We start from the raw sequence: 24470 nt of genomic DNA on the forward strand, positions 1-24470 counted from the left end.
AGCTCTAAACTCATGTGAATTGTTAGTATTATTACCACTCCCTTTACACACAGGAAGATGAGGTATCCCAGATGGGCTACTCTGTTTCACCTGACAGGTGTGTATCTGGGCTAAGATCATTGAAGCTTGAGTGTTGGGTTTGGCTTCAAACTCTGCCATTTACCAGCTTGGTGACTTTGGTCAAGTTGCTCATTCTTTCTGGTCCTCATTTTCTTTATCTGTAGAATAAGGATAATAATACTATACTACCTGTCTCATAGAGCTGTGAGGGTTAAATTAGATAATAGGCATAAAGCGATTTTTAACCATAAGGTTCTATGTACATGTAAGCATTAGTTTATTATTATTAGAGCAACATGAAAGCTGAGTCATGGCAGAGTGGCTGCCTTTGAAACGTATCCTGGGAAAAAAAGAGTACAAAGATAGATCATGAACTGAAAGAAGGGCCTTTCTAACTAGAAGTTCCAAGAGCCAAACAAAAGAGTGAAGGGTGTGCTCCTGACGTCTTAGGTTTCCTGTATCATATAATTTTGAAGTGGAAGGAGCATCAATACCCATCTTGTCCCATCTATATGAGAAAGGGATCCCTACTATAACATACTCGACAAGTGGCCATCCCCAGCCTCTGATTAGAGTTTCAATGAGGAGAACTTCTCCTCTCCCCTGCCCTGTCCCCAAGGCACCTCTACTTTTGCATGGGGGCAACGGATAGTGGTAGTGGAAGAGTTTGGGGGGGTGCTTCTAAATGGGTCAGAGCAGTTATTGCAGCTGTTTTCAATTCATATCCATCTCTCCAGTACCCACCATAATTCTGTGTATTGACTTTGGCATCTGTGCCGGTTGGAGGGTAGACAGAATGCTGCACGTGGAGCTGGGGCACCCACTTCCCTCACTGGGCCTCTCTCCTCTCCCCGCTGTGGTTCTCTTTCCACTACCAGGGTGTTAGTTGCCCTCAGAAGGGGGTGGGGAGCAGGAAGTGGGAAGTGTGGTTCCCGTCATTGCTTAGTAGGTGGGTAGAGGGAGGGATTTTCACATGCGCCCCAGATGTTAATGCCTAGCAAATGTCAAACCACATCCTGTTATGTCTCCAAGACAGAAGTAGGGGCAGGCATCAGGTCTCACTTAGCACCTGATGGGACTCACAGATAAGCAGCTCAGCAGCCTGCGTGGAGTCGTTATACAGACATTCCTGTACCTACTCCCTTTGCCCTGCCCCCATTTTTCCTCAGCCCCCATTTCTTCATTTCCTGTCCTTTCACCCCAGCACCACTTTGCTGCCTAGTGCTATTTCACTCTCCTCATTCATGCTCCTCTACTTTATGGAAAGAACCTGGGGTCAACAGTTAGACCACTTGAAACTACTTCCTCGTGGTGGGTCTCTGGGAGTGATCTCTTTGTTCAGTCATTGAATAAGTTCCAATCTTGCCTGCTCATCAGGGGCCCAGAACAGGGCCCCTTGAACAGCTCATGAGCTGTTCTCTGCCTCAAGATTCTAAAAATAATAATAGCTACTATTGCTATAGCATGTTAAATCTTATGAGTTGCTTCACATTCACGATCTCATTTGGCCCTTTGAATCCTATAGGTAATAAAGAAAAAAAATTCATCACAGAAGAAGGCACCATGAGGGCAGGGACTCATGTTTTTTTGTTGTCTTTTTTCTTCTAGTGTCTGACACAGTGCCTTGCACATAGTACGCACTTAGTAGATTTTTGTTTAATTAAATCCCTTTTTTTTCATGTATAGAAACCAAAGTTCCAAAAGGTCGGGTGATTTGCCCACTGTTAGATATCCCATAAAACAGCAGCAGAGCCAGGATTCTAAACCAGCCCTTCAATTCCAAATGCATTGTTCTTCCTAGTGCATCACGCTGAAAAAGACCTGAGAGGCATAGCTAAGTATGGAATGCTTAGCCAAACAAGAGACAGAGATGCTCACAAAAAATAAAATAGACATTGTCTATGAGATGATTTTTAAAAATTGTATAGAAAATCAATATAGCTAGAACAAGAAGGCAAACTAAATTGGGGGAAAATATTTGAATATAGTATGATTTCCAAAATATATACAGGACTGACATTAATCTATAAGGCCAAGAATCATTTCCCAAGAGATAGTCAAAGGATAATAACAAATGATTTTAGAAAGAAAGAATGCCAGCAGTTAACAGCTACATGGATAGGGCCATGGAGTCATAAATTTAGAGCTGGAAGAGATATCGGGGGCCATCTAGATAGGAACAGGAACTGTAACTTCACTGGTAAAGGGAACTCCCTCAAAAGGAAATTCCCTCTACCAATGCAGGTCAGTACTTTCTTTGCATCTCATGATCTTAAAAAGTTCCCTGGAAAGCTGTGAGCACAAGTGACTTGATCAGGTTCATACAGACTGAAAGGGTTAAAGGTAGGTCTTGAACCCAGATCTTCCTTGCTCCAAGATCTCCTGTCTACCCATTCTACCACACTGCCTCTATCCAACAGGTACATATGTGGTCCAAATTGTTAATATTCAGATACATGAAAATTAAAACATGATACCAAAGGAGCGATGACCCACGTACTTCTCACGTCTCCACGGAGAAATGGTGGACTCCCAGTACATAATGTTGGGTATTCTCTCAGACGTAGCTACTGCTTTGCTTAAGTATAAGAACTAAGCCTATGAAGCTTCAGATTCTAACTAAGATCCAGAGAACAACAGAGAAACTGAGTTAGGGAGACACACATGAACAAAAGAGAAGCGAATACTATCTTTGGTAACGGTTTAAAGATTTGTTTTTATACTCTAGCTGCTTGTCATTGATGTTTGAGAATGGTGTTATTTGATGCCCAGCCTAATCCACACCTGGAACACTATGCTTCCCACCTACTTCAACCTGTTCTGTTTTTATTCAAAGACTTAAGATCGGACTTTGTGGATTTCCTTTTTTCCCTGTTCTCCTTCTTGTTGTAAGCTGTAAAATCAACAGCACACTCTTAGGAAGTCATTGCAATGAAAGTATTTAAATACAGAAATAATCAACCAGTCCATCCACAAGCATTTATTATGCACCTACTACATGCTGGCACTGTTCTAGGCACTGGAGAAACAGATAAACCTTAACTAGTTCCACCTCTTAAGGAACGTATAGTGTATCAGGAAGACAATTTCTATGTATACTGTTGTTTAGCTGTTCTTCAGCAGTCCTACCCCATTTGGGATTTTCTTGGCAAAAACACTGTAGTTATTTGCCATTTCTTTCTCCAGCACATTTTACAGATGAGGAAACAGAGACAAACAGGATTAAGTAAGTGACTTGCATAGGGCAGTGTCTGAGGCCAGATTTGAACTCAAGAAGATGAGCCGTCCTATAACTCCAGGTCTGGCGCTCTATGCATTATAGTGCCGCCTAGCTGTATATAAGTGAGCAAATATAAAATAGCTAAAATTTTGGGAGATAAGTTCCTGGTAACTGGAATGATTAAAAAATGTTTCATGTAGAAGATAGCACTGGAACTAAGTCTTAATACGAGACTCAGGAATTTCAGAGTTGGGAGTATGTTCATTCCAGTTTTGTGGGATAGCCTGATAAGGGAATAGAGAAGCTTGTGAAAAACATGAAGGTCAGTTTGGCTAAACTGAGGAATGGAAGAATTAGAATAATGTACAATAAGGCTGGAGAGAAAAATTGGAGACAGATTGTAAAGGACTTTAAATTCTAAATGAAGACATTTATGTTTGATCCTGGGATTAGGGAGCCTCCAGAGTTAAGTAAAAAAGGGAATGGCATGGTCGGATCTGAACTTGGCAGCTGGGTGGAGAATAGAATAATGTGGATGAGACTTAAGGCAAAAGGCCATTTAAGGAACCATTGTGATCCCCAGGTAAGGAGCAATGAGGGCCTGAATTAAGATGGTGACTGTGTGGATGGATGGAAAGGGACAGAAGTGGGAGATACTGTGGAAATAGAAGGAGAATAAGCCAAGCACACACTATTGACAGCTTAGGTATTAACGTTCAATTTTGTCTATCTTGGAAGTCAGTTCTTTTATTTCCCTCAAGCTGGATGCACTTAAACAACCTTTTAGCTCCGTCTTTTTTTGATTCAGGTTTCCCTTATTGAATACCCAAAGAAATCTCCATTCTTCCTTCCTAAGCCTGAGTGGAGTTTATTCTCCTCCTCTTCTGCCCAAGAGATTTCTTTTCTTCCTTTCTATAAACTTAGTTTTTTCTTTCTCTGACCTTGTATTGTCCCAGTCTTGAACCTGGTTTTTCTTTTTCTTTGCCCAAAGAAAGTTATCAGCATTGTGTTCCCCTTTTAAGGAAGGTTGGAGAGCTCTCTTGTTTATCCATTTCTCAATCAGACCCTTTCCTGCTACCATAATTGCATAATAAGGTGCCTTGAACCTGATAGGTGTGCAATAAACATTGAATGAATGTTGAATGGTCAGATACATGGCCTAGACATGACTGCACATAAAATCTCTCTTATACCATGAGTTAGGGCTAAATAATGGGGGTGAGTCATCAAAGAACCTCTTCAATTTACTGCTGATAGAGCTATATCTTGACCACATAACTGCAGCCCTCTGAACTAATCAGAGAGGCTGGCAGAGATACATTGACTTTTGCCCCCAACTAAATACACAGTTCCCGCAACCCACCTTTTACTTTCACTAAGGTTCATTCGCTCCTCCAATTCTTTATTGTGCATTATCTGTAGGTCTGGGTCTACTCTTCCCTATGGATGATAAGTTTAGGAATTCATGGTATATGTGGTTTTCTATCTTATGCTGGGCTACAAGAGGAGGAGGTGCCTTAGATCTTTGATCTATACTTCAGTTTTATGGATTCAGAAAACTTATTTTCTCTTATTACCCAGAAATGACCAGATCCTTGGAGATTGAGTAGCAGCAACCAGAAACACCAGATGAATTTCTGCTTTGGGAGAAGTGCTTGCTAAGCAAACATGAATGTTTATATCTGCTGATCAGTCTCTTCCCAAGAGAGAAATTTATTTGAGAAGCTAATTTACTTTACAAGGTTATTTTTTCCCTTTTTCTTTTTCCTTAAAGAAAGCTGGATGATCTTGAGATAACTCCACCATAGCAATCAATAGGTAGGGTGGAAACAGTGCTAGAATTAGAATCAAAAGGCCTAGGTTCAAATCTTAGCTCTGCTCTTGTGGCACTGTCACAAATTTTCCTCATATGAATAAAAATGATGTAGCTAGACTAGTTAAATTCCTAAGCGCTTCCTAGCTCTAAATTTATCATCTCTTCCTGCAGCCTTCTCTGCTATGACAATATACCCACCAATTATATTCGGATCAGTCAGTCAGAGCACCTTATTCCCTATTCAATAATATTGACAAAAGGATAAATCTTATCCTACTATCCTCCTTTTTTAGATTCCATATAGATTAGGGATTTTTAACCTGGGGGTCCATAGACTCCTTATAGCTTTCAGTGAACTTCAATGGGAAAATGACGTTTTTTAAAATCTACTATAACTGGTTTCCTTCACAATTTTCTGCAATTTATCTTATTCATCTAAGAGAAATACTAAACTCAATAATAAATATTTTTACCTCTTTGTCTCCTCTATAGGATTTCTCTCATTAGCCTATTTTCATACTTCCTCTTTTCCAGTGGGATCAGGAAGTCCTGTGTTCATAAAGATCTTAGGAGGTGGGTCAGCTGTAGGAAATGGATATTTGGGGTTTATGTCAACAGATAAGTCAAGAGTCACATTATGTTTGCTTCCTCCCCAAGACCGTGCATATTGATAAACTGTTGAGGAAGGGGTAAGGAAGGATATTTTTCTTAGGATTTCCATCTTGAGGAAAAATGGAATCCAGTACATTATGATCATATATTTATATCTGGAAGGGATCATAAAGGCAATCTAGTCAAAATCCTTTGTTTTACAAACGAAGATATTGAGACCCTGACAAATTGACTTGCCCAGCATCATAAATCTAGGACTATTTTCACTATACACGTTGCTTCCCCTACATATAAAGTATGAGAAGCAACTACACTATTAAATTTCCCTCCCATCTCCTGCTTCTGTCCATCAGCATTAGGAAGCATCCCACCAAGATTTTTTTTTTATTTTTAGTTTTCAGGCAATTGAGGTTAAGTAACTTGCCCAGGGTCACACAGCTAATATTTGGTCTGAGGCCGGATTTGAACTCAGGTCCTCCTGACTTCAGAGCCAGTGCTCTGTCCACTGCGCCACCTAGCTGCCCCACCATCCCACCAAGATTGACTGGAAACCCTATCCTACAAACTCTATACCCGCTCACCTTTCTACTGGTACAGTGGGAAAAAATTGTTAGATTTATAATCACAGGTTGTTGTTGTTGAGTCATTTTTCAGTCATGTCCAAGTTCTTGTGACCCCATTTGGGGTTTTCTTGGCAAAGATACTGGTGTGGTTTGCCATTTCCTTCTCCAACACATTTTACAGATGAGGAAACTGAGGCAAGCAGGGTTAGTGACTTGTCCTGGGTCACACAGCTAGTAAGTGTCTGAGACACTGTACCACCTAACTGCCCTTTAGTTGAAATCAGAGGATTTGGGTTCATTTCTTGGTCTGTGCCACTTACTAACTAGGTGACATTGGGTGAGTCATTAACTTCTCTAGGTCTCTATTTCCTTATCTCTGAAATTGAGAGTTTAAACTTGATGGGCCTCCTAATATCCCTTCCAAGCCTAAGTCTATGAACCTTGATGCCAACATCTTTATTGGCCCCTAAGCATCCATCCCTCTTCAGGAATGAATTCTTTATAATTCTTTACATTCTGTACAATTGTAAATTATTATTATCATTATTATTAGTTTTGCTTTCTATTTATTAATATTTCTGCTAATATCTCCACAAAGGTCTTTTCTCGTTATCTCTTATCCCCTGCGTCAGCACTGAGTTAGTCTGCTTTCTCTCCTCTTACCTCATGTACACAACCATCCAGCTCTCAAATACTCCGTTAACCCCCAAACTACTATTTACTCTTGCCACTCTGACTAGAATGCTCCATATTTTTGTCATTAGTCAGTTTCACCATCAGCACTCAAGGATAAAAGTGAGGGATTTCTCTTTGGGACTATAATCTTGGGATCAAAATTCTTGGCTCCCTTCTCTTACAGGTAAGTAGACTTCTTCAGGAGGAATTCATCAGGCAAATTACTTTAACATGAAGAATGTCAGGGTTCACACTTCTATGAACAGATAGATCAGACCAGGTGTTCTTCACTCCAAGAAGTACTTTTAAGATAAGTAGAGTAATAAGAGATTTAATTTCCTAGTTTCACCCTGAGTTTATTAACAATCCAATATCTTTCAGCTCTGTTGCATTCTGAGTAAATAAGAGCTATGAATACACAGGGTATCCCAAAAGTCTTGGTGCAATAAGCTTGGAACACTCAGTATATTTTGTAAAAGTACACCATACTTGAAGAGAAGCTGGAGAAGACCAGTTGTCAAATGTTGATACAAGTGGCATACAGCCAATAATGTGTTGTAATCTTCTTTTTCAACACTCAAGGATCCTTAACCTTTTTGTGTTATAGACCCCTTTTGGCAATCTAGCAAATTCTATGGAGCCCTTTTCAAAATAATGTTTTTAAATGAATGAAATAGAATTGTAAAGGAAACCAATCATAATGAAATAGTTATTAAAATATTTTCCCACCCAAGTTCGTAAACCTCTGAAATCTCTTCACAGGCCACTGGGTGGGGGGGAGCAGTTCATGGACTCCAGCTTAAGAACTGCTGCTCACAATTAAGTGTCCTGATGAAGCGTTATATTTAGAACCTTAAGTCTTTCATGGCAGCTTGGTATATTGGTGTAGCAGATGTTCACTTATTTGCTATTAGGAGATCTAGATTCTAGTCCTGATACCAATGCTTGCTATTCATTTGATACTGTATCATCTTGGGCTAGTCACCACAACATTTTAGCCATATTTGGTATCTCTTGTCTATAGTTCTGAAAGGGCACTCCAAAAGGATACAAAGCAAGTTGTATTGGGAATGGAGTTATTTCAATTTCCTCATCTATAAAATGTGGGAATTGGACCAGAAGAGCTCCAGTCTTCCAGAAGGGTCTAAGACCCTTCCAGGGCTATTATTACACTGAATTCTCAAACTCTTACCGTGAACTCCTACAGAGTTCAGCCTCTTCTCTGAAAAAGCCCAAGCACAGCTCAAATTGGAAGCAACCCATAATGATCTACTCACTGGGATCTCCTTGAAATCACTTCTCTTGGTTCTCCTACCTCTGAGCTTTCAAATTGCAACCAAACCCGCAATTACTCCCCAAATTCTGCTCTAATTAAAGCTGATCATTCTCTCTTTAAAGAATTCAGGATGAGATTTTTTCATTTCTTGCATAGAAGCTCCTAAGACTCTTTATGAATCTTATTATTTCTATACAAGAGATGAAAAAGTCCAATCAGACTTTGAGTAGATTTCTTACACATTAGGAATTTACATTTGCAATTATCTCATTTACATTCAATACCTATAAAAGGGCTCTTGTCTACATCTTCAAAGGAGGTGATCTAAAGAAGGTACAATAAACCTATGGGTCAACAATTGTTGATAACACCTGTTTTGTGCCAGGCATCCTGCTAGTCACTAAGGACACAAAGACAAAAATAAATCAGTACCTGCCCTCCAGAGGCTTACATTCTATAATGGGAGACAATAGGTGAATGAAAAAGTTCACACAAAACATATGCAAAATAAATAAAAGGTAAATTTATAAGGGACAGAGTGCACTAGCAGTTGAACGGAATATGAAAAGTTCACGCAGAAAGTGATATTTGAGGAGAGTTTTGAAGGAAACTAGGGAATCTAACAGATGGAGGTGACCAGGGAATACATTCCAAGTATGAGGGACAATCAATACACAGATGCAAAAATGGTAAAAAGAGTGTGTATAAGAAGGTCAGTTTGGCTGGATCTCTACATTCTAGAAAGAGAAGGGGAATGATATGTAGTGTCCCAAAAGTCTTAGTGCAGTTTTAAATTAGTAAAACCTTTGGGGTGCCTTGTATAATTAGATTGGAAAGGTATGTTTGGAGCCAATGTAAGTTCCTTTAGGGCAGAGATGATTTTGTTTTATCTTTATATTGCCAGTGCCTACTACAAATCTTGGTTCATAGTAGAATGGAAGGGGAAAGGAATAAGCATTTATATAGCACCTACTATGTGCCACACACTGGGCTAACCATTTCAAAAATAGTATCTCATTTGATCCCCACAAACAATCCTGAGAGGTAGGTGCTGTAATTAACCTCATTTTACAGTGGAGGAAACTGAGGCAAATAAGGATTAAGTGACTTTCCCAGGCTTACACAGCTACTAAGTCTTTGAGGCCAAATTTGAACTCAGATCTTTTTGACTCCAGACTTAGCCCTTTATCTACTGCAGCAGCTAACAGTCTGCATTTAACAAATGTTTGCTGGACTTGCTTTCCTGCACTACTAGTTTAGAGAAATGAGAGGTTGTTCCTGGAAACAGGGTGGGGCATGTAAATATCTTGGTGATTCTCTTCTTCTGCTAGAGGATATTTTCCTTAAGTTACTATCAGTTACCTCCTAGAAACATCTATTGTCTATAGCACATAAGCCAGGAATAAAGATAAGCCACAGACACACAGTGGTTGAGTAAGATCACACCAGGACATTTTTATTGCTTTAAGATTAATCCACCACTTTTGTCTCTTCCGATTTATGTAGTTCTCTTTGAGGAAATCTGTGAGGGATGAAGATAAAGAGAGAAGGAAGAACACCTCTTCCAGAATGCAGGCTGGAAATGGATAAAGGAGAAGCCAAGCTGAGCTGATGAAAGCATGAAGGCTACGTGTTCCTAGTTCCCTGCTCCCAGGTCCACAGCTGGCTTCAAGAATATTTTTTCTTGGCCTGAGGAAGAGACACAATTGGGCCTTGTCAGGCTTTCAGAGAACTTAGCAGTTGGGGTGAGACTGAAGGAGAGAGCATGTTACGGACAGGAAGCTCAGGAATTAGGACTGCCCATAAACAGCCTCTGAAAGGAAAACTCTAGGTAGATTTTTGTTAGGGCCCATCAACTCACTCCTTTCTTTCAAATTCTCCTTGAATCTTTCCATTCTCCATAATACTAAATGTGAGCTTACAGAAATAAATGGAATTCCTGGATGACGCTCCCAAACCTGTGGCTTCCCCCTCTCTCAGTGACCCCAGGGGTTCTCCTACTCCCTTGGGTTTGTTTGTTCAAGATTGTCTGACCCTCCCTTTTGCCTCACTTACCATGGTTCTCCACACCAGGGCACTGACCAGCAAGCCGTACAGCATGGCCTTCCCCAGCAGGATCTCATACAAGAAGGTGGCAGACTGGATACTATGCTGATAGGACTCTGTGGGGACAAAGACCCCCCCACTAAAACTGACCTCCCCAGTCTTATGTTCCCATCATTGCTGGGTCAGGGAATAGGCATGTACCCACCAGGTACCCATGGGCTCCCTCCATAGACTATAGCCACAGGAATAGAGTCATTGAATGGGGAAAAAATGAAAAGAGAGGCTCACTTACCAGAGGTGACTCCACAATCTGAAAGAACAAAATTGGGAGAGATACAAAATTAGTCCCAGCTTCCTCAAAGAGGCTTTTATTTTGGGTGGCCATCCAAGTTAGCACAAATCCATGTTCTCAAAGAAACAAATATTATGTTCTAAAAATGTAAATCTCTCAGTCCTCTCCAAATCCAGTCCTGGTCCTGAAATTAATAGAATATAAGTTGCTTGGACTGTCTCACTTTTCTATTTGTATCCCCAGCATCTGCCGCAATGCCAGGAAATTGGAGCTCAAATTAAGTGCTTGCTAGCTTGATTCTCTCCTAGCTCACATCTATAAAATATACCATCACTGTTATCTCAGGGAAATGGTGGGGGGGGAGGTTAAATTCAGGGTGGCTCCACATAGACTGCTGAACCAAATAGATTTTTAGTCTGGAGATTCTTTCTGTGAAGGTCTGATAGAGACTAGGAAGGTGGACAGCACAGATGTCCATACGGCACAGAAGCAGTCCAGCTTCACTCTAGTAGGAAATTGGGCAGCGAGTTGGCTCCATGGTTAGAGTGCCAGGCCTGGAGCAGAAAAGATCTGACTTCAAATCTGATCTCAGATACTTACTAGCTCTGTGGCTCTGGGCTAATAACCTACTCTGTGTTTGCCTCAATATCTCCATCCGTAAAAAGGGGACAAATAATAAGACCTACATCCCGGAGTTGTTGTGAGGATCAAATGAAATAATGTACGTAAAGCGCTAAGCACGGTGCTTGGCACATAGTAAGGGCTACGTAAATGTTAGTTAGTATTAGTTTATTTATTAAGCTAGGGAGCATTCTTGCCTCCCAGGCCCATCTAGTATGGAAAGTTCCCAGGGGAAAGACTGTTTTCTCCTTGATTCTCTGGTTGTCACGCATTGTCTACTCTGCTTCTCTCTTTATTTCTTGATCTTCTTATTAGTTCTTTCCTTTCACTCTCCTTACCTTTATGTCTTAACCTCCTTCTGTGGGACTACCTTTTCCCTAGGCCCCTACTCATGATACTTCTCACCTGCCTTTCCCCAGATCTGGTCACTGACATTCTGAGTGATGGGTTTGCTCATGTTACTGGTCCAGGGCTCATCCTCTGAGATCCCATGGAACAATGCTTGGCAACGGAAACTGTTCTTGGGATTGCGCCAGAAGGGAGCAGAAACCCGGAGGCGGCTGCTCAGCGAGTACTTGGAGAAGTTGCTATTAGGCTGCTCCTTGGAGGGCTGAAGGTCTGTGCTGACCCCAACTTTGGTCTCCTGCCCATTCACCCACCAGCTCAGCTCCACAAAGTCAGGGTAGAAGCCTGTGGCCAGACAGACCAGTGTGGCCTTTCCCTTCTCCTCGATCTCTTCCTCAGATGGCTGAAACACAGTCACCTTTGGAGGAGTCACCTTGTTCAGGTCATCTGAAAAATGTAAAGGAGTTGGTATCAATAACTGGTCACAGAGCTGTCTACTTGTGAAGGGAGGAAGAAGATACTTAATGTTTTTGTATTTATCTGTTTATAGTACCCTGTATCAAGCTATCTTCTACATCCACTACAATTCTGTATAGTATTTAATTCAAATATGATCTAGGATTATAGTGGTGTATTATGGTATTAGAGAGTAGGAAGGGACATTAGAAGTCATCTCATCCAACCCCCTCCTTTTATAGATGAGAACCTAGGAAGTCTTCCCTGATCCATCCAGGGGATGTGATCTTTCTATTCTTGGATCAATCATACGTAGCACGATGTAACTTTTGTGCTCCATGTTATGTAGGATACTCCAAAAGTCTTAGTGAAGTTTTAAGCTATAATAACATAATTAAACCTATCAATCTTTGTGGGGGACTTCCAGATTTCATAGAGCTGAGGTTTAATCTCTTAAAAAAAAAGCACTAAGACTTTTGGGACATCCTATGTTCTAGACTGTCCTTTTCATGCATATTTGAAATTTCTTGCTAGAGTGTAAACTCCTCAAGATCAGAGACATTGTGTCATTTATAAATCTCTTAGTAGAAAACGAAGTACCCTGCACATAGTAGAAGCTTGATAAATGGTGCTATGGTTTAACTGAATAGCCCCTCTTTCGACATATGAATCTACTTTTCTTCCCTGTTCTAAGAATCAGTCCTTATTACTCAAGACAGATTGCCCTGAATGACCCCCAAACTTCCCCTTCCTCCAAACTTCCCCATTTCTATGGATGGCTCTGCTATCCTCCTTGTCACCCACATTTGCAAACGTGGAGTCAATTTCTCTTGTCATCTCAATATCCAGTCAGTTACCATGTCTTGTGGATTCTCTTTCCACAATGATACTTCTTCACTTCTTTCCACTCCAATGACCAATCTTCATCCTTGTTCTAGCTCATATTGCCTCCCATCTGGTCTACTACAATAGCCTCCTAATTGGTTTCCCAGTGTCCACCCCATCTCCACTGCATCCTCCACAGAATTTCTAAGTTGAGTCCAAAAAAAAAAAAGTAGATCTATGTCAACCCTTGCCCCTTCCCAAACCTTAAGTGGCACCCTATCCTTGATTCTTGGTACCTAAGTTATGTAACTTCTCCTAGCCCTTGGTTCTTCCTCCTTAAAATGAGAGGGTTATGCTAGAGGCCTCTGAGACTGCTTCCAGCTTGTTATTTCTCCCAAATATTACATTTGTGTTTTTAAAGTGTCTTTTGATGCCTCAGTCCAAACAAGTGACTACTGGGGTGATTTGTACAGCAGAAAAAGCTACTTAGTGCTGCTGCTGCTACTGCTTGCTATTACTACTACTGCTACTACTACTACTACTACTACTACTACTACTACTACTACTACTACTACTACTACTGCTGCTGCTGCTGCTGCTGCTGCTGCTGCTGCTTTTTACTTCTACTGCTGCTGCTGCTGCTACTTGCTGCAGCTACTACTACTGCTACTACTGCTACTGCTTTCTACTACTACTACTGCTGCTGTTACTGCTTTTTACCACTACTGCTTCTGCTACTGCTACTTACTACTACTATTGCTGCTGCTGCTATTGTTTGCTGCTACTGCTACTGCTACTACTACTACTACTACTATTGTTGGTGCTACTGCTTTCTACTACTACTACTTATGGCTAATACAGGGTGTCCCCAAAATCTTAGCACTCAGCTAAGATTAGCTCCAGACACTAAGACTTTGGGGACATTTTGTATCACCAACATTTGTTTTATTAAGCTTTAGTAGTTTAAACTGTACTAAGACTTTCTGACTACCCTGTATAACCTTACATGTATCTATTACTTTGTACTATGGAGGAATTGTGGAGGAGATTTGGAGGTCTGGATTTGGAGTCAGAGGACTTGAGTTTAAATCCTGTTTACTAGCTGCTTGGCCATTGGCAAGGTACATAATTTCTTTGGGCCTCTGCTTCCCCATTTGTAAAATGCTAAGGTTGGACTAAATAGCCTCTAGGGTCCCTTCCACCTCTAAATCTATGATCTTACTTTGCTACAATCCTCGTAATAAGTAAGGTAGCATTATTGCCTCCATTTTATAGTGCTCAGAGAAATTTAGTGATTTAGACTAAGCTTCATGTGGCTACTTGGTAGAAAAACTGAGACTAGAATCCAGGAATTCTAATTTATATAATCCAGGGCATTTTTCATTATGCCATTCTGCTGCTTACACATTGTATTCCTTGGTATGTATAGTCAAGAGAATGAAAAGTATACTTATAGCTCTATTACTAAAATATATTTAATATAAAAATATATGTGTGCATATATATGATACACATTGTATACATATACATATTATATAATAGATATGTACATATGTATGTATATAGTTACTTTGCATGCATTTCATGAGTTTATCTCATCCTTCTCCAGATCTCCAGGAAGAATTACATTTCTTATATACCATCAGACTAAGTTCTTTTTTGCATCTCAGGAATTCCTTAAGCTCCCTTGTTTCCCAGGTCTCATATATCTCAATATCCAGAAGTTCTTTCTTATGTCTAACTCCATGACATAAAGAACTCTATACACAGAAGATCTAAACCAGTGACTAATGGAAAGATCCCCTCTAGAACCATAGGTGCATTCCCTTTCCTTTTCAGAAAATGAACAGAATTCTAGAGTGTATAGTAAGTAGATAACACAGCAGACTTGGAACCAGAAAGACTTGGGTTGAAATCCCACCTTGGACACTAATTGGCCCTATGACCGTGAACAACTCACTTCACCTCTATAAACTTCAATTCCTCATGTATAAAATGAGGTTGTACTCAATGACCTAGGAGGTCCCCTCTACCTCTAAATCTATGAACCCATCATTGTCACTATATTCAATGAAACCATCATTTAGGCTTTTCTTTGAGAAGACAGCTGAGTTAGAGTCAGCAGGAATATTTGGAGTGCAGTGAGCCCCCCAAATCCATCAACTTGTAAGTTTTTCAATTAGTAGGGCTGAATCTTGGTTATGCATGGGCAAGGGCATTTTGTGTAATCATGAATAATGCTCACACCACTTCACTCCTTTAAAATTCAGTTGCCTCATGTCTAAAATTAGGAAGCTGAATTGGATTAAGTGGTTTCTCATGTACCCTGCAACTCTAAATCCTATAATTTTCTCGGGGACTAGAAACCAAAGGTGAGTAGGTGAAGAAATGGGACTTAGGATTTTGTAACCTAATTCAGAATCCATTTTAAAATGCCAAGCCCTCAAACCCATCTTAGTTCTAATTCTCTTCTGACCCACCACCTTGTCTCTATGTGTCTTTCCATTTTTGCTCTCCATCCTTGTTCATCAATCATCATAACTATCATCATTACCATTAAATACCTAAAGGTCCCCTGGTTATGGAATCTGTCATATTGGATGTGTGGCCTTATGTCTATACTACAATAACATTTTAAAAAAGTTTCTTATGTGCTGAGCAACAAGATTGAGTGTTTCAGGGGATACAAAAAATGTAAGTGAAGAGTTCTTACCCTAAAGCTTATGCTCTAGTGTGTGTGGCGAGGGGGGGGGGGGGCGGGCGCAACAGCAGTAATTCATGTAAACATCTTCAGACCTGTACCTTTCTTTCTCTGTCCAACAAAAACGGTTTCCCACCCTCCACCTCTCACCCCCATATTCCTGATTCCCTTCAAACACCAAATAGTAAGCTATACAAGATGAGAAGAGGATAATTATTATTGTCACCTAAGAATTTGTTGTATGCCTCAGCCACGAGTTTGGAATGAATTGGGGATGATAAGAATTAGGATAGGTAAATCTTTTCCACATGTAATCTAGTCTAACCCTTCATTTTGCAAACGAGGAAACTGAGTTATAGAGGCAAAATGCCTTGGTCCAAATCACCCAGGTAGTAACAGATCTGTACGTGAATCCCAGTCCTCTGACTCCAAATCCCTTTTCACTATCTCCTAAGGTCTCACTATCAATCCACACTCGCTCTCCCTCAGATTATTTTTTTTTCTTTAGAGCTGTACCTCTTTAGTCCAACGTAGGCGGCTTGGGACCCTCACTTTCCTTCTGCATATGATCCTTCCCTTCAGAAACGAAAGAAGCACCCTCCCATACCTAACTCACTCACCCATATCTAGGAAATCCGAAACAACCCCCCTATCCCGTCCCCCCGGCTGGCCTCCTACCTCCTTTTCTATGCGAGTAAGCCGAGTGTGCACAAGGGATGAGAATGGGGGTTAGTGAGTGGCAGGAAAGAGGACGACTGACGGGAGCTTTCCCATGCTACCTTAGTGGGATGAATCTTCCAACTGTGCCCTTCTGGTCCCTGGACAGTGGGGTAGTGGGGAGGATGTCTTACCTGTGACCAATAGCCGAGTACCTGGGCCGAAATATTGCTCATAGGAGTACACAGAGCTAGAGCTCTGCAGCCAAACCTCGGCTGCCCATCCCCCACATCTGTCGGGGCTCAGTTCCCAGTCCAACTCATCTCTTCACCTAGAGCTTGCCTGTCCCCCACCTTGCCCTGCAGCAAGAGTCCTCAGCGAAGAAGCGTCTGGGGATGAAAAGTGCACTGGCTCTCTCCCAACCGTAGCTGCCTCTTCCCAGGTCTGGGGCCTCCCTTCTTGTCCCTGGCCATCGGGACCTCCTTGAGTCAAGGATCAGCCACATGGTAGCACTGGGACCCTTCCGGACTTTCAACAAAGAGTTGCTCAGGATCACTTACCTACAACGGTCAGCCGACTTCCAGACTCAAAAATCTGAGTGTCAGCGGAACACAGTTTTCAGACCCCTCACAAAATCTGGACCTCAACCATCCTCTGCACCTTCTCTCTGCCCCAACAACTTCAATCACACTCAGGGGACCCTCTAAGCCCCCAGTTGGACTCTGTACAGGCTTACCTAGAACGATGAGTCGGGAGCCAGCCCCGAAATATTGAGTCTCTGTGCCCACAGCAACACAGCCTGGCACACGAAAGAGCTGAGGAGTAAGGCATCCCCATTCCCAGTCCCCAGTTCTCCCTCAGACAGCTGCCATCCCCACTCTGTCCTATGCCCTGATCACTGTGAATGCAGGAATAGGAAGGAGTAGGGTAGTATGGGTGCTGTTTGTCCCTTCTTACCCAACACTGTCAGCCTGGTTCCGACTCCAAAGTACAACTGCCCGGTGTTAGCACAGCAGCTGGGGCTGCAGCTCAAACTCAGGAAATCATCTATTGGGCTTCTCTCTATTACCAAATAATCTAGGAGCCCTCCCCATACCCCTATCACAGCTCCACCGCCCCTAACCCACTCCGCGGACTTCAGAGGGCTGGAACAGGGTGAATAGGTAAAGTTCGCCTGAAAATAAAACTGCCCTGGAAGATTTCACCCATGCACTCCTCACCTAGTACAGTGAGCCTGGTCCCAGGTCCGAAATGAAGTTCATTGAAACACAATAGGACAGAGCTCAACATAAATCTATCTGTATCCTGGGGATTGCTCTGTCTCTTTAATTACCCCTGCCACCCTCCACTATCAACAAGAAAAAGTAAACTTTTAGATAAAGTTGGATATGTTTAAAGGCAAAATAACATGAGAGCAATGGGAATAATTGGGGGGAGAGCACAAAGTAATAATTTTCATTGCAAATTATGTTCTAAAATATTGATTTCTCATTCGAATGGGGCATATGTGTGTGTGTTTGTGTGTGTGTGTGTGTGTGTGTGTGTGTGTGTGTGTGTGTGTGTGTGATGGACTCCTTCAGCAAACTGATGAAACTCTTGACCTATTCTCAGAATAATGATTAAAAAAAATCTTAATGGAAGAAAATGCCAAATTTCACTTGGAGATTACTGAAAATAAAGACACATTTTCCCCCTATCTACATTCATAGGGACCCTGAAATCTCCGAGATAGACACTGCCTTTGTAATTTCTCAGTCAGACTCCCCAAAAAAGGGGAGAAAGGGAGGGTTGGGCTTGTCATTGGAACAAGAGATTTTTGTAAAGACCTTCCGGAGGCTCTTTGTGCCCTACCCCTCCCCCCCTTATTTGCCATAATGATACAACCTACTTCAAGAATGGCCCCTCCCCTCAATCTCTCTTCTTTCAACTCTGAGGAGATTTAGAGGGGAGCTAGTGACTGCGGCTGGGATCTGGCAGCGCAGGGCTTGGGGGAAGGGTAAAGGGGAAGTGATGAAGTAACAGGAGAAAAGGAGTAGTCAGGTTGTACTTGAATTTCTCCCTAGATGACACTTGGGTAGAAAACCTGTGTAAGAGCAGCAAACCATTAGAGTACTTGTGCCCCTTCTACTAAGACTAGAATTTCTGATGAAGCAGAGTAGGCTGGGCTAAGGTGGAAGGAAGACGTTTCTCTTTAGTTAAGAGGCCACCACTTAAAGTAACTAGCTGAGTCTCAAGAAGCAAAGAGACAATATTCTTGGGCAAATTCCACGAGTTTACTCCTTCAAGGAGCAGGGGCATAGTGGGAAGGAAGTCAACTTTCCAACTGGCTAGTTCATTTTTCTGCTGTATAAGCACTCTCAGGGATAGCCATAATTGTAATATTGCTCGTGTTTCTTTAGCACCTTAAGCATAAACATACATTCGTTGGTACAGAGAGCTCCCAGATAAGGGTGCCACTTTCTGTCAACGCAATTTAATCTTGAGTATTGCCTGAAGCACTGAGAAGCTAAGAGATTTGACCAAGATTACCCAGTCGAGATGGGTCAGAGATGGGACTCAGACTTGTCTTCACAGTCTCTAGGATTGCTCTCTGGCCCCTGGGCCAGGCTCACTTTCAGAACTTTAAGGCTTTGCAAAGGTTTTTCACATACATCATTTAACTTAAGCCTCACCACAACTCTGACGTAGGTGCTATTTTACAAATGAGAAAACTGAGGCTCAGTGAGATTAAGTGACTTTGTCTTGGGACACACAGCAAGTGTCTGAGGCAGGATCCAGATCCAGGGGTCTTGAGTCCAAGTTCAGTTGTCTACTTCAACACTTACTCTGCAGGGAAGGAGGGGAGGAGATAATCTTCAGGGAGAAATGAGCTATTGTCTCCCTGAGGGACCTAGGCAGAATGGCAAATCAAGTGGAGTTTGTTGTCTTCCCACTTAATTTCTGTGGGGCCTACATCTCCTACCTGTTGGGGGCTTCTTGCTGTGCCTTTTCATGCCCAGGGCCAATTCCTGGCATTCTCTTTCTCTAGACCCTGTGATATCCCACTGAATCTTGGGCCTTTAATTGAAATGAAAAGAATGACAAAACTCCTGCAAAGTTGTGTCTGATTCAAACTCCCTCTTTGCTAATGTATTCAGTTCTTGGTTTCACATTTAGAAAGGCACTAACAAGAAGAATGGTGGAGACTTGAAAATTTTGATATATACCATATGGAAAAAAAAATCTATTGAAGAGGGATTAGCCTCATTTTCTTGCCCTCAGAGGTTAGGAACATAGAAGAACTTCCTCACACATCACACTACTCCCAAAAGAATAATGAAATTCTTTAAAAAGTATAAGTTCAGGGCAGCTAGATGGCACAGTGGTCAGAGCTCCAAACCTGAAGTCAGGAGGACCTGAGTTCAAATACAACCTCACACACTGACTAGCTGTGTGACCCTAGGCAAGTCACTTTACCCCAATTTCCGCCCAAACAATAAAATAAAAAGAATAAATTCTCTTACTGTAAGTGTTCAAATAGAAGCCAGATGACCACTTCTGGAGGATGTTGTTCTGGGAATAATGCATATGGCAATTACACAAGATGACCTCTAAGATGCTCAAACTCCTATTCCTTTAGTAGGGAAGTTCTTAACCCAAGGTTCATGAACTTGTTTTTTCTTTAAAAATTTTTTTTTGATAACTATTTCATTATACTTGGCTTCCTTTGTGACCCAATTTATGCATTTAAAGCTTTTATGCATTTAAAATCTTTTGTTTTTTGGAGAAAGTTTCCATAGATTTCACCAAAAGGGTCTATGAAACAAACTACTACTTTAGTCCATCTTTCTCCATGTAGCCTATGAAAAGGAGTCTTTTCCTGCCAATTACAAGATGCAGAAGGGGTAACCAAAGAACAAGAAGGGTATATAGGATAAAATGCTGGCTTTGGAACCAGACAAACCTGCATTCAAATTTTAGCCCTGCCACTTTCTATCATATGTGACTATGGGCAAGTCATCTAAATTCTGTAACTCTGTTTCCTAATCTATAAAATATCCCCTCCCCCTAATCAAAGGATAGATGAACCCAAAGGTCCTTTCCAGCTGTCAATCCAAGATTGTATAATCTAAAGAACTGATCCAGAATCCCCTGATTTAGAGGTTAAAACAATATACATGTCCAGTCCTTGAGATGGTTCAGAGTTTCTCTCACCCTAAAAGACAGTGGTATCAGAATCAGAAGATCATCTCAACACTTTAGAAATCTAAATTATTTGGGGAACAGTGTTATATGTTAAGTAGAATTTGGATAGCTTATGCTAACTGGGGCCTAATTATTTTGTGAGTCCAAGGGCCTCCTCACAAAGCCAAAGATATGTAAAAACATAGTCTCTCTGCCTTCAAGGAGTTCAAAGTTTGGTTGAGGGAAGAAGATTCTTCCCTATCCCTGACCATAAAACAAAACAAAATGAACAAACCTTGAGTGTAAAGCAAGACAACAAAGGTTCAGTTAAAAAATTGTGTGGTAAAGAAATGTGTCATAGAAATTAAAGGCCATCTATCTCTACGTTCAGATGTGTTGAGAACTACACGCTTAAAAGCAGCCATTTGATCTTGTGACTATGTAACTGGGATTGTCTTCTCATTCACTTATCAACCTGTTGTAATCTAGCTTTTGTCTCTACTACTCTGCTGAAACTCTATCATTTTTGGGGGGTCTCAAAAAGGACTTGGGTGACTTGCCCAAAGTTTCCTAGATTACAAATGATCTCCACTGATTGGCTAAGGTTTAACTATGAGTACTCTTGACCTGTTCTCAAATGGATCCTGGTCTCCAACCCATCTCTCCTCTCTGCCTTTCCCCATAAAAAAATGTTATCTTTTGCTTTTATGCCACTTTCACCCTTAATAAATGTCTCATATCTCCCTTAAATACATTCACTTCAATAAAACCAATCAACATATCAACTAATTATAAGCAGAGTTTCATAGGAATAGTCTCCAGTCTCTGCAAGGAAGATAAGGAGGACATATTTTCTTCACCTCTTTTCAAGGGCGAAGTTTGGTCATTATAATTACATAGAATTCAGCTTGGGTTTTTTTCATTCATTTCCATTTTGTAGTTATTATGTATAAACTTTCCTGGTTCAGTTTCCTTGCTTTCCATCAGTTCTATATCTACCTATGCCTTTCAAAATTTATTGTTTTCATGTTTTATTCCTTCACAGTAATACTCCATTACTTTCAGATGTCGTTATTTATTTAGTTATTCCCTAATCAAAAGAGAAGAATAATGGATAGAATGCTTGAGTCAGAGTCAAGAAGCCCCAGGTTCAAGCCTCATCTTTGACACGTGCTGTTTATATGACCACAGTGTCCTAGGACACTCTATGGGAATATAAGTTACAGAGAAGGTGTCAACTTGCATTGATAGAAGGAGTTCTCTGATCCAGAAGTTCCTTATACCAACACAAACTAAGTCCCTATTCCCCATCAAAGGGCACTTATTTTGTTTTTGTTTTTTTTGCTGCTGCTATACAAATGCTGTTACGAATATTTTGGCACACGTGGGACATTTCTTTCTGATTCTGATCTGGGAGTTGGATCTTTGGGTCAACATTATGGACATTTTAGTTGCTTTTATAAATCACAATTACAAATTACAAATTAGATAATAGACCAATTCATAGTTTCATCGACATTGTATTAATATGCCTCACTTTCCCCAGTTCCTCCATCACTGATTACTTTCATCCTTTTGTTGTGTTGCAAATTTTCTCAATGTAGAATAAAATCTCAGATTTGATTTTATTCACATTTATTTTATTATTAAAGACTTGGCTCTGCCTGGGGCCCTTTTCTCAGTCTATACTTCTGTTTTCTTTGGATATTATTAGGTCTCATGGATTCATTTATTATATTTATTCAGATGAACATCATATCTGTTTATTCCTCTCCTAAACTTCAATTCCAACCTCCACTCCATGTGAAAATTTCCAAAGTTCAGAACATAAAAGGAATAATTCAGTATGAACTGCCACTCAAAGCAGATCAGCCTTCATATTAGTCCCAGGCTTCCATTCAATCTACCTCTCATTTAAACTTTATTCCAATTTCATGACCATTCTTTTATCTTTTCCTCACATTCTCAATCCTTTCCCACCTGTCTTGTTTCATTCTCTAATTATAATAGGGCTTAGCTCTTCTTCACACCATATTTCTATTTCCCACCTCTTTTCAGACATCCCCTTAATCACTGGATATTGTGATTTCCCTGTGTGCAGCTTTTTCTCCCATACACTCACAACATCTAGCATCCATTGGCTTAACTCTACCTCTGGAGTACCTATGTAATGACGAGTGAGATCGACAACAATTTGAAACTCAAGGAGGGGGATGCTAATGTCCTAATAGAATAACCTCTTCCTTTGCTCAAACAGGTTTTCCATTAACTGTGCTAATGCTTTTTTGAACTGTATATCCCAGTTTAGAGGAATATTTCCAGATTAAGTGGATGAGAAAAAAGACAGAGACATAACTGGTAACTGCTAAGCCAGGGCAGTCTTTTTTATTTCTTCAAAATTAAACCACCATCCTTCTCCCCTTGGGATTGAAATGTTCTCTTTGGAGAGACCTTTGAAGGATGGGGATGAAGACTGAGGGAACAATAGCTTTTCTGAAACACAGAATAGGAGTAGAGAAAGCAGAAGCCAAACTGGGGTACTGAATCCTCCTGTTCTCTTCTCCTTCTTCTCACCTCCACAGCTGGCATCAGGAATATTTTTTCTTGGCCTAAAAAAGACACACAAATTATCTCTTGTTAATCTCCCAGGTAACATCATGGTGGAGAAATAAGTTAAGGGACATGTTGCAGAATGGAGAAGTCCAGGACTTGGGCTATCTACGCCAAATATTTTATAAGACACTGGATTCTCGTTATAATTCGTTGTTAATTTATTTTAATTTCACTTTGAATTTCTCCATTCCCACCAATCCAATTTGTAAGCTTAAAAGTTTAAAGCCACTTTGGGGTACTTTGTGGGGCCTTTGGGGCTATTTCCTTCCTCCCTCACATTTCCCCTACCCTTGATGACTTATGGGTTCATCATATTTTCTAGGGCTGGTTTTAGATCATAATTGTGTCCCATTTTCCTTTCTCCTTTTTTAAATTCCTTACCATGGCTCTCCACACCAGGGCACTGACCAGCAAACCATACAGCATGGCTTTCCCCAGCAGGGATCTCATAAAGGAAGGTGGCAGACTGGATACTGTGCTGATAGGACTCTGTGAGGATAGAGACTCCATACTTGTAAACATGCAATTCTGGCCTCCTCTAGTCCCACATTGCCATCACTGATGCGACAATGGAGTAGTATATTCAATCAATCAATCAATAAACATTTATTAAGTGCCTACTCCATGCCAGGCACTGTGCTAAACTTTGGGGATACAAAAAGAGGCAAAAGAAGATCCTTGCCTTCAAGGAGCTTACCCAAGGGATATCTGGGCTATGGTTGCTGGCAAAAGAGTAGGGAATAAGGAGAAAAGAGAAAAAGAGATTTACTTACCAGAGGTAATACCACAATCTGAAAGAGAAAATTTGGAACATATTGGATAATCCTTGGCTTTCCCAAAGATGTTGCCTTTTAGGTAGGCCATATAGGTTAAATCATGGCTATTGGTCTAAGAACCAAAATAAATGTGGAGGCATTTTTACATATTATTTTAAATATTTAATACCTTCTAACTTAGCCCTAGTCCTGTACTTCCCTCCTTGCTCGTATTTTGAAAAAACACATTATCTTTATGATTGTGGGCAAATGGAAGGATGCAACATCAGAAGGATATCTGCAAGTTGGTGGTCTGGGTCTGCTATCTGCAAGACTCTGATTGGGGTTGAAGGAGAAAGTTGAATCAGAGTTGATACCTAATTCATGCAGGAAAAAGCCTTGATTACTTCCAGGGAAATGTAGCCTGACTCTTTTTTTTTTCTCTAGATCCATGTTGCCAAGGGATATTCTTGGGGACAGATTATTTTCTTTCTTTTATTGTCTGTATTTTTGATTCTCTGCCTTCCCTTTCTGCTTATGCTTTTGGATTTTCTTTCATTCTGTCCTTGTCCTTTTCTGCCTCTCTCTTCCCCTCCCTGTGTCTCTGTCTTGGTTTTCTTTTCTGGGTCTGTTTGCCCATTATACAATCCCCACCATACCCCTGCTCGTTATATTTCTCACCTGCCTTTCCCCAGATCTGGTCACTGACATTCTGAGTGATGGGTTTGCTCATGTTACTGGTCCAGGGCTCATCCTCTGAGATCCCATGGAAC

At 40.9% G+C, this 24470-nt stretch overlaps 1 protein-coding gene and 1 long non-coding RNA gene across 2 annotated transcripts in view; both read right to left on the reverse strand.

Annotated features, from left to right (window-relative positions):
* Positions 1 to 9652: 9652 nt before the first annotated feature.
* Positions 9653 to 24470, reverse strand: part of LOC110216292 (T cell receptor beta chain MC.7.G5-like) — a 69311-nt gene continuing 54493 nt past the window's right edge. The window contains exons 4-8 of the mRNA XM_078149861.1: positions 17123 to 17366; positions 11587 to 11973; positions 10561 to 10578; positions 10278 to 10384; positions 9653 to 9911 (exon numbers count right to left, since the gene is read on the reverse strand). Of these exons, the coding sequence (XP_078005987.1) occupies positions 9891 to 9911; positions 10278 to 10384; positions 10561 to 10578; positions 11587 to 11973; positions 17123 to 17366 (777 nt within the window). The 3' untranslated portion in view covers positions 9653 to 9890. The remainder of the gene's footprint in view (positions 9912 to 10277; positions 10385 to 10560; positions 10579 to 11586; positions 11974 to 17122; positions 17367 to 24470) is intronic.
* Positions 23316 to 24460, reverse strand: LOC110216307 (uncharacterized). The gene is made up of 2 exons (XR_013486169.1): positions 24379 to 24460; positions 23316 to 23733 (listed from the first exon to the last, which is right to left on the reverse strand). It is a non-coding gene; the product is annotated as an uncharacterized LOC110216307 (long non-coding RNA).

This window comes from Phascolarctos cinereus, unplaced genomic scaffold, assembly GCF_003287225.1.
Source record: "Phascolarctos cinereus isolate Bilbo 61053 unplaced genomic scaffold, phaCin_HiC Scaffold_1;HRSCAF=81, whole genome shotgun sequence".
Taxonomy (NCBI): domain Eukaryota; kingdom Metazoa; phylum Chordata; class Mammalia; order Diprotodontia; family Phascolarctidae; genus Phascolarctos; species Phascolarctos cinereus.